The sequence below is a fragment of the Rutilus rutilus genome (genome assembly GCF_951802725.1).
Source record: "Rutilus rutilus genome assembly, chromosome: 2".
NCBI lineage: Eukaryota > Metazoa > Chordata > Actinopteri > Cypriniformes > Leuciscidae > Rutilus > Rutilus rutilus.
The window spans coordinates 9,459,416-9,470,282 of NC_140210.1; the positions used below are offsets into that span (position 1 = coordinate 9,459,416).

A 10,867-nucleotide genomic window follows, 5' to 3' on the forward strand; every position below is an offset into this window, starting at 1 on the left:
CAGCAAAATACACAGACAAAAAAATAATAATTTGTTAACCTAAATCATGGACACCTTGCTACTGTAACTGAAAGCAAGCCACCCTTTGTGACGGGCCAGTGATCCTACAGCACCAAGTCCATTAACTGAAGCTGAGTTGGCATAATAAACTCTTCTTAATTATTTAACACATTCAACTAACTGGTTTACCTTCCAGGGCACAATATTGATCACCCGGGAACAAGAGAAGCATGCAGATTCATGACTAGTTACGCTGAATACATTAAATACTGAACACATACACACACCGTACAAATATCGGAATGATTATTTATGTGGATGGTGGTGAGTATAATCAGTATAATCTGAACTCTTTATAAAATAATAGATGGGCTTATATTTGTCAGAATTGTGAGAATATTTTCTTATAGAATTTCAGCACAAAAAACAAATGTAAATCTTTTATAAAGTTCCCAACAGGACAGTTTTGATATGATTATGATAAACTTTGAAGGTTTTGTTGTTGTTGTTGTTGTTTTCATTTATATATTGCCTTTACATTTATTTCAAAACAGCAAGTAATGTTCAGATAAATATTATACAATCTGCAATATGACTCTAAGAATCAGAGTTTATACTGTTTATCTATAAGATCTCATTTTACTCATAGAGGATTCTAATTTCATACCATTAGGTTTTGGTTCCAAATGATCATAATGCCGTGCAAACATGATATTTATGTACTTACTTACTTGTAGGCTACTCTGTTCTAAGACTCGGGTGTTTTGGACTCTTAAATCTTGGCATCCTCTCGGTGTTATAGACTAATAACTGCTCAGGTGTGTTGTGGGGAGGAGGAGGAGGAGGAGGAGGGATGTCCTCCGCGAGCGCAAGACACGTGCCATCATCCACCCGATAACTACTTTGCGCTTTGACTTCGACAGGACACTGCCTTTGCGTTTTGTTTTCGCAGTGAAGATCAAATCATGTGAACATCTCTGAACCTGCAAGACATGTGGAATAGGATTTCGCTGATGTGAAGAAGCCTGTGGATTAATTTGCTTCGGGGGTCACGCAGTTTCTCATCAAATTCGACAGGTAAACTTGAGTGTGATTCTGTTGTAGTATTTTATATTTTATAGCAGTTAGGCTACTTAATTGCTTGAATTCCCAAATACATTGTTTCAACACTTCACTTTATTTATTGTTTGTTTGTCTGTTCTAGTAGTTTCGGTCCTCGAATTTGATTGGTCTAGATTTCCATCAAAAGTTCCGAATTTAACTTATGTCGTAGCCTACAAAACATTTGCGAATAAAGCACCGTTTTATTCAAAAAAGTTCAGTGTTTCTCTCTAATGCTTCTAGCAGAGGGTAAAATGGAAAACCAGGAGTGGATCTGTAGCCAATCGATTACTATGGAAGCTTTTTACCGCCAATATTAAAAAGTGTAATTGCGACTTTTTATAACTAACTTTGAGTTATACAGTAAGAATTGCGCGATATAAAGTCAGATTTGTGTGTTATAATATAAATTCGCAATTGCGTGTTATAAAGTCATAATCGCGAGATAAACTCGAGTTTATCTCGCGATTCTTTTTTTCTCCATCAGATTTACGAGTTTATATGTCGCATTTCTGACTTTATATCTCACAATTCCGCCTTTATAACACAATTACTTGTTATAAACAAGAAAATAATAATAAGAAAAAAAGGTAAAATGTCAGAATTGTGAGCTGACGTTTTATCCTCAGAATTGGGACTTTCTGAGAAATATCATAATTGCGAGATATAAACTTGCAGGTTCGAGAATTAAAGTCACAATTGCGAGATATAAACTCACAATTCTGCCTTTTTTCTCACAATTGCAAATTTATTTTGCAATTATGACTTTTTTCTCGCAATTGTGAGAAAAAGTCAGAATTGGGAGATGTAAAATAAGAACAAAAAAAAAGGCATTTTATATCAGAATAGCTACATTGCAAATAAATATTCAGAGAGGTAGGCTATATACTTTTTTTTTTTTTTTTTTTAAAGCACTTACAGGTTTGATCCTATAGCATGTTTGGCTAAAGGAATCCCCAGTTTTAGCATTTTTACCTCCCTGTCTCAATCAGAAATCTCCTGTTCAAAACCACAGGCTCTTTTTTTTTGTCTTTAAACAGCTAATCTTCCTGGAAGACGCTCCTGATCCCACTTGGCATTTAAGCTGCAGTGTGTATTTATAGAGTAGACACTTGCATCTGTTTTGCATGTATATAGGATCCATTAACCTTCTGTCCATTTTTAAAATAGAACAAGGATTTATTTGTAATCTTTTCGGGATAAAAATTGTCAAAGTGTTGCAGTGTGAAAATGCATCACTTCAACCCTACTAAAATTAGCTGTAATACTATTTTTATTCATGAATTTGAAATGGATTAGAACCACTGTGCATGTGGAACGTATGTTCACTAATGGAAGTGCATTTCAATTTACAGGAGTGATTTCACAAATGCTCCAGATGTGATCCAATTGCAGCGAATGGTCTAACGGGAAAGAAAATGGCTAAAATCTGCACAGAACAGTCATACCCCTCACAAAGATCCGCCTTCACTCCTGAGCCAGCTATTGAATGGATCGAGAGAGGAGAAAGGTCTGAGGATATACCGCAGACATATATAGACAAATCAATCACTATTTTGCATCTAGAACAATTCTCACTTCAATTAAATCATTTAAGTCCTAATATTTTATTTGTTGTATATTTGTCTCTTTTGCAGTGATCAGCCACCCCGTGGACTAATGGGCAGGTGATTTGATCTTTTGCTCCGTTGGAGATTTGAGAATTGTTTGTGCATCATAAGTGATTTTAATAAGCCACTGTACCTTCACTTTCAGGATGTGCCAGTTCATTCCGAGGTTTGGAGGAAGGTCTACCAAATGTAAAGCTTCTGAATGCAGCGATTCTGGAGACATGCAAAAGGATGCATCATGGGATGACAGAGGACAGGACCAACTGCGCCAGAGGAAGTGAGTGAAAATGCAACCGTGTGAAATTGGAACTAAACTAAATTGGAAATAAAGTAATCACCATGCATTTTTATGGAAACTTCCACCATGACTTTTTATCTCACAATTGCAAGGTTAATATCTCACAATTTTGATTTTATAAAGTTGTATAGTGATTTTATTGAGTATTATATCGGAGTGTTTATTTACACCAAGTGCAAATAGTCTGCCTTGCTGGCAGATGCTATTTATACTAACTCCGCCCACCATTGTCTGATTGAGCCCTACAAAATGACAGAAGAAATCCTGCTGATAACAGGATCAGTGGCGTAGCAAGGAAAGCCTGGAACACACCAAGCCGACGTCAAAAGCCCTGTTTACACCTGGTATTAAGATGTGTTTTGGTCGATCGGATCTAGGGCTGTGCAACTATTCACATTCCCATTTACACCTGGTATTTTGTAAGAGAGACATTTCATTGTCTCGATTTTAATCTGTCTCTTTTGTCCACTTTCAAACACCTTCAAACTCCACTGTCCTTTCTTCGAAGTGAGGGTCTATGGACGGGTAAATGTATGGGTGTTTTTTCAGATCTTTCAAACTAATGGACAAAATAAGCTTGCGCAATATACATATGAACGCAAAGGAAACAACGGAAGAACATACGGGGAGCAGCAGCTTTCATTTCTGCTCTGATAGAACGCAGAACACGGTGAACATGTGTTACAAATCAGGAATGGTGAGAGAACACTGAACTTGGTACGTTTTTCGTCTTCAAACTAAACTTGGGTCTCCAGCCAACAAAGTTTAAATCCCATCTGGCTAGCGCGCTTCCCATAAATATTCAACCACATGAGCGTTTACACTACGAAAGCATTCCGGTCAAATGCATTTTCGATTACCTCTGCAAGCTCAAAACTTTTAGACCCCGTTTCCACCTGTATTTAGCATCGTCCACTTGTGATCCAACCGACCAAAACGCATCTTAATACCAGGTGTAAACAGGGCCAAAGAACTAGCGGCGATGAAAGCGGACTGTGTTGGCGATGAAAGCGGACTGTGTTGTCACCTCTCGCCGGCTGCGTCTCGGCCAAAAAGCTGCGCCTGAACACACCAAAAGTACTAAAGGCAACTGTTAAGTTGCATGTGCGTTCTGAGCCTGCGTATAAGTAAATATCTGTCTGTATCAGCAGGCATCAATAGTCTATTTTTGCCATTCAAGGGACAGGGACAAGTAATGCTCCAAGAAGGCAGCATCCATTTTAGATTTTATTAATCATAAACACTGAAACAAATATTGTTATCTGTTTTATAATTTTCTACAATACAAAGAGGTGCAAAAAGTATCTGCCACTATTTGCAATATAAATAAGTATAAACAGTATCTAACAATGATTGACAATGTCAATAGCATCTGTCACTATATGCACTTAGTGCAATTTGTGAAAAGCTGCTGCCATATATATTTCTGTCAGGACCACTACCGTCAAATATGATTGACAATTAGCATACAGTTTGGATTGGCGGTATGGTTCCGTTCTGGGCGAGAACTCCCTGCGCATCCATGCAGCCTAGCATGGATAAGAGCAGGGAGAGCAGCAATAATCCCCCTTGGGGTAAACAGAACAGAACCAACATGAAAATTTGCAAATATATTTAATTCAAGATTTTAAAGTACAACATAATTCGATAATTATCTGATTCAAGGGGAATCAGAATGTCAAATCCTGACTGGGCGAGAGGAGGAGCTGGGGATAGAGGAGGGTAATTAGCTCCTGAGAAACGCGATAGCTGCTGATAATACTGAAGGAGCTTATTTATGTATATGGTGATAGGCGTCATATTCCTATAGGTAGATGTGGATCAGCTGAGGGTCAGCTGATGCGAGCTTGACTAACGTGACCTGCCAGAACTAACGCTACGCTTGATATTTTTTTTCTTTTCTGGAGAAGGTGTGAACTTCCGCATTTCCAACAAACTAATCTCAACAAACTAACAGGAAACATAATCAGCGCTAATGAAATGTCTCTTGATCTATGGTGAGATTAAGTGTTTCTCAAGACAGCAAGAGAGGATGTGCTGACGGTAACCTTATAATCCTCTGCTTGTCTGTTACACTCTCACTTTCTTCGGTCCTAGTATTCGAACCACAACCCGTCCTGATGATGGTCCTGGTCATACTGCTAGTCTAGTGGAATATACTGCTACTTATTTGCTCACATTTAACAGAATGAAATGCATTACAGCTATAAGATTAACACACAATTCAAAAATGCATCATTCACAACTTCTTCACATCTCTCTCCCCTTGCGTGATTTATTAAATATTTAGATTAATTTGATAATGCTTTCAACTACCAAAAACAATGTAGTACTCTCAGCTCCATTTAACTCCATTTGAATCCATTTAACAGATCCATTTAAATCCAATTGTAAATCCAATCCAATTCAATGTAGTCAACATTGTTTCATAATGTTTTAGTATTTCATATTTTATCCCTAATCAAATTACAGGAATAAGACTATTTACAATATTGTTGTCTTTACAGCTTCAACAACAATGCAAATCATTGGCCTCTTGCAACACTGAATATGAACAACTGCAACAATACAGATGAGTATGTGGGAAAGTTCAATATTATTACATGTTGTGCTTAAGTACATTATGCTAATTGCTACATACTAAATTTCATTCATCATCATCATCATTTGAATGCAGCAAAAAGGATGACAGGGAGATAAAGAAAGATGAGAAGAAAGAAGAACCAAAAAAGGATGAGAAGAAAGACGAAAAGAAAGATGAGAAGAAAGACGAAAAGAAAGATGAGAAAAAAGATGAAAAGAAAGATGATAAAAAGGATGATAAAAAGAAGGAAGAGGAGAAACCGTGAGTATTTTATCTCAAATAAATGCAATTATACGTAGGTCTTTGTTCAGTCCTGAACTTTGTATAATTTGTTTTTTTTAGAAAACATGTATGGATAATGGATCCAGCGACAGATTTGTACTACCATTGGCTGACCATTGTGGCAATACCTGTCTTCTATAACCTAATGATGCTTATTACCAGGTAATGTTATTAGAAGTTCCATGATATTGCATGCTAATTATTATAATTATATAATAATATAAAATATATTTAAATGTTATTTAAAATAATAGGGATATCACAGCTAATTATCAAACAAACAAGAAAACTATATGCTGAAATATATCAAGTCAAGTCACCTTATTTATATAGCACTTTATAAAATACAGATTGTTTCAAAGCAGCTTTTTACAGTGCTAACAGGAAAATGGTTCAGTGATGCAAACAGAGTTCATTTCGGCTATAAAGCAACTCTAAAAGAAAATATTGTCATTGCTCAGTCAGTTCAGTGTCGATTCATTTCTGTTGTAAAGATCAGCAATTATTAAATTAGTTAATTTCATTTATAAAGCAGTTCTGCAGAAAACAGTGATGTCATTGTCCAGCTCAGTTCAGTTCTCATCCAATAGTGTCAATATTTTGTTGAATATTAAGTGTCTCCAACTAAGCAAGCCAGATATAATAATATTTTGTACTTCAAAGAATATTCTGGTGCTGTTGTGTGGTGATAGCTCTAATGTAATGCTAAAAAAAATCTTTTCCAGATCCTGTTTTAATGAGCTGCAGGATGATTACACAATCTTATGGCTAGTTCTGGACTATTCATCAGATACCATCTACTATCTTGACACATTTGTGAGATCAAGAACAGGTGAGATTATTCTTCTAATTTTCTCTATTTGTGTTCACTTTGTCATATTTAACTATAACAGTGAATGAACTAAAAATCCATCTAAAGCAGTGGTTCAGCAAACTGCTAAAGGGGTTGCAGGCTGACTTAAAAATATTTAAATGAATCAATTCTGAATAATGTAATAAAATTATCTATTTATAAATTCAAATACTAAAGAGAACACAAAATCAAGATGCAAACTGAAATCATACTGTATTTATTTTTATTTTCATTCAAAAACTATTGTTATTATTATTATTACTATTGTTCTACAACTCTAGACTACAGAACATAACTTCTGAAATCACTGCTCTATGGGGAAAGTAGTAGTTAGTGCTAAAAATAACATCCTATAAACAATAGGGATGCACCGATATGAAAATTTTTTACTTTACATTTGAAAGCCGCTAACCGATATTTTGGCAGATAAATCTAAATCCAAAGTTTTATTTATTTTTTGAGAGCCTGATTACAAAAGCAAAAGTCTAACCATTAAAAGCCATGTCCCAAGCACACAATTATTATAATATTCTCATTAGAATTTTATGTAGCCTACATGACAGACTTGTGCTGCACATGTTGCACTTAACTGTATTTTCCTTTTTTGAAGTGATTTCAGTCATATTTCAACCAATTAAAAACTATCATGGCGAACTGATTGCATCTGAAGTATCTCAGCTGAAAGAAAATAATATATTTATCGGCTTTAATATATTTGTCCGATAATGATAACATTAAAACTGAACATGTATCGTCCGATACCGATATGGTGGCCGATATATCGTGCATCCCTAATAAACAATGTATGTAACTTCTTGTAATTGTTTTCACAGGTTTCTTGGAGCAAGGCTTACTGGTGAGAGAATCTAAGAAGCTGTGGGAACACTATAAAAAGTCACCGCAATTCAGATATGATGTGTTCTCCATGATACCGACGGACATAATAATGCTGAAAGTGGGGTACAACAATCCCGAACTAAGATTTAACCGGCTTTTCAAAATGGCTCGTCTGTTTGAGTTCTTCGACCGCACTGAAACCAGAACCAACTTCCCCAACATCTTTCGCATCAGCAATCTCGTCCTGTACATCCTTATCATCATCCACTGGAACGGCTGCATCTTTTTCGCCATCTCAAAAACAATCGGCTTTGGATCAGACACTTGGGTGTACCCCAACATCAGTGACCCTGAATTTGGCCGTCTTGCCAGGAAGTACATCTACTGCTTGTACTGGTCCACTCTCACGCTCACTACAATCGGGGAGACGCCACCGCCTGTCCGAGACATTGAGTATTTATTTGTCGTTTCTGATTTTCTCATCGGCGTGCTCATTTTCGCCACCATCGTTGGTAACGTCGGTGCCATGATTTCCAACATGAATGCATCCCGCGCGGAGTTCCAGGCCAAGATTGACTCCATCAAGCAGTACATGCAGTTCCGAAAGGTCACCAAAGATCTGGAGGCCCGTGTCGTGAAGTGGTTTGACTACCTTTGGACGGAACAGAAGACCTGCGATGAAAAGGAAGTGCTCAAGAACCTCCCAGACAAACTCAAGGCAGAGATCGCCATCAACGTGCATCTGGAAACCCTTCGGAAGGTGCGTATCTTCCAGGACTGCGAGGCAGGGCTTCTAGTTGAGCTTGTCCTCAAACTTCAACCGCAGGTTTTCAGTCCTGGCGACTACATCTGCAAGAAGGGCGACATCGGGCGGGAGATGTACATTATCAAAGAAGGCAAACTAGCTGTGGTGGCGGATGATGGCGTTACGCAGTTTGTGGTGCTCGGTGATGGTGCTTACTTTGGCGAGATCAGCATCCTCGGCATCAAAGGAAGTAAAGCCGGAAACCGCAGGACTGCTAACATACGCAGCGTGGGATACTCCGATCTGTTCGCACTCTCGAAAGATGACTTGATGGAAGCATTAACTGAGTACCCAGAAGCAAAGAAGGCTTTAGAGGAGAAAGGTAGAGCTATTCTGATGAAAGACAATCTTATCGATGAGGCTGCAGCCAATGCCGGCGCTGACCCGAAGGACCTGGAGGAAAAGGTCTCCACGCTGGAGACAAATTTAGATGTGATGCAGACTAAATTCGCTCGTCTTATGGCAGATTGGACAGCCAGCCAGACAAAGATCAAACAGAGGATCACCAACATGGAGGCCCGAGTGAAGACTCTTAGGGAGGAGGATTTATCTGAGGTCGTGGAGGATAAGAAGGACAAATAGTTTTATGCTGAAATAGACTGAACTCACAGCATGTCTCAAGAACACGGATTACACATTTAGAGAAATTTGGCATCATTTGAGAGGAATTGGTTGATCTCAAAATAGCACAGCAGCAACATGTACTATTTATAGACGAGTCAGTCAGAGATTTGGCATTTCACAAGACCTAAACCTAATTTGTGAAGGCGCGTAAACAATGACAGATCAGACTGTTTTAGCCTCACTAATGCAGGATTGTTTTAAGAAGTATTTTTGGACAACAATGCACCAAGATCATCTTCTGTTTTTGGTCATTTTGGTTCCTGATGCTGTTGCTATGGAGTATTGCAGTGTCTGAATATCAGATAGCGTGATGCCTAAAATGGTAGAACTGTGAATTTTAAGGGGGTTTTTGTGCAGCTATACTCTCTGTGAGATGTCATGCTGTAAGTGGTTTTTAACCAGCATTAGTAAATTTGCACAATATCTTTCAGTTTTGAACTTTTTATGCAGTTTAAATTTCAAACAAGTTCTCAGGAATTGTTCCCAAGCCTTGCTGTCTTATCTGCTATAACAAAGCTTTGCTTTTACTAAAGCGAACATAAATTCCAAAGCAGAACATCCTGTAATGTGATAAAATCGAGGGTTTTTAAGTTAATTTTTTTTTATATGAGAATAAAATGGAGGGTTCCCCATTTTAGTCCATCATGTTCTGTTCTTGTATGTATATTCTATTTTCATTCAGCTAATGAAAAATTGCTGTATGTGTTCTGTAATAAATAAAAATATTTTAGAAATTTTCCTAACATTTCGTGTCCACTGTGGATTTATTGGTTTGTTGGAGATTTTTTTTTTTTTTTTATCAACAATTAATCCAAATAATTAAACTGTGCAGTTGTTGTGGGCATAATCCTGTTCCGACTTGCCCTTAATGTGACAATCTATGACTTCAGTGCGTCTTGTCCATTGGGAACGGTAGACCAACAATTAAGATCTACCAAACATTAAAGGCTAGCTGTGCTGGAAATGCAAACGCTGCAGTTTTGACTCCTGAGCGGAAAACATAGACTGAAATGTAAAATTAAATTAGGTGTCAGCGTCTCTGTGCGTAGTTTTTTACGATAATTGTTTGTTTTGTTTCTTGAATACTACAAAAATATATTTTTGTCATGTACTGAGGCATTCAATTACTTCGAATGTTTTCATGCATTTAATCATATATTTGTGTGTTTTTTTTATAGATACATTTTTGAGAGATGTTGATTATGGAAAGCAGCTGAGAATTATCACAATTATTATTACAAAAACAGCTTGTAATGCAAATGACGTGACAGTTGTCGGGTGTCAACGACCTGAACTTCATGCAATACAGGGTGCTAATTAGGCTGCCTTTCTCCCGGTGTCCTCAGGGACAGGAATCAAGCAGCGTTTCGCTATTGTGAGGTGAATGTGGAGGTGAGAGCAGTGCAGCAAAACTGTTGTGGATGAGAGACTGTCAGACAGAATAGACCCAGGCTGGCATTTGCTTGTGTGCAAACCAGAGCGTGTAAAACGGAAGCTTGCAAAGCCTCATCACTCTCTCCCTCATAATCAATGTCTCACTGAATCGAACACATGGAAATGCTGGATTAGGTTGTCATGTTGGTGAAAATTTCTGCCAAAAACATACATTGCAGTCTATAAGTAAAAGACCATACATATTTTTTTCCCAAATAAAAATAATATTTTAAGATTAAAAAAAAAAGTACATGATGTGAAATTTATTCAAATAAAAAATATATTTTGCACAAACTTGGAATTCACAAAAAATCGTGGACTGCTGTAATTAAAGAAAGGTGACTTGCCAAAAAGCATTTTTTTGTTTTGTTTATTAGTCATATATATATATAGTATATATAAAGTAACGTTATTATGTCAAATTTATTCAAATAAAAAA

At 37.1% G+C, this 10,867-nt stretch overlaps 1 protein-coding gene across 1 annotated transcript; it reads left to right on the forward strand.

The window, feature by feature from the left end:
* The first annotated feature begins 207 nt into the window (after positions 1-207).
* On the forward strand, positions 208-9,732 carry LOC311286646 (cyclic nucleotide-gated channel alpha-3). Its single transcript, XM_084402910.1, has 9 exons — positions 208-1,077; positions 2,457-2,611; positions 2,739-2,768; positions 2,857-2,988; positions 5,517-5,585; positions 5,687-5,854; positions 5,936-6,037; positions 6,601-6,707; positions 7,562-9,732. Exons 2-9 carry the CDS (start codon positions 2,520-2,522, stop codon positions 8,950-8,952), a joined length of 2,091 nt encoding a protein of 696 aa, XP_084259036.1. The 5' UTR covers positions 208-1,077; positions 2,457-2,519; the 3' UTR covers positions 8,953-9,732.
* Positions 9,733-10,867: the final 1,135 nt, after the last annotated feature.

Coding starts and splice junctions, on each gene's coding strand:
- LOC311286646 (XM_084402910.1), top strand. CDS start 2,520: ATGGCTAAAATCTGCACAGAACAGTCATACCCCTCACAAAGATCCGCC. Junction 2,612..2,738: donor TGGATCGAGAGAGGAGAAAG/GTCTGAGGATAT, acceptor TCTCTTTTGCAG/TGATCAGCCACCCCGTGGAC. Junction 6,038..6,600: donor CTAATGATGCTTATTACCAG/GTAATGTTATTA, acceptor AATCTTTTCCAG/ATCCTGTTTTAATGAGCTGC.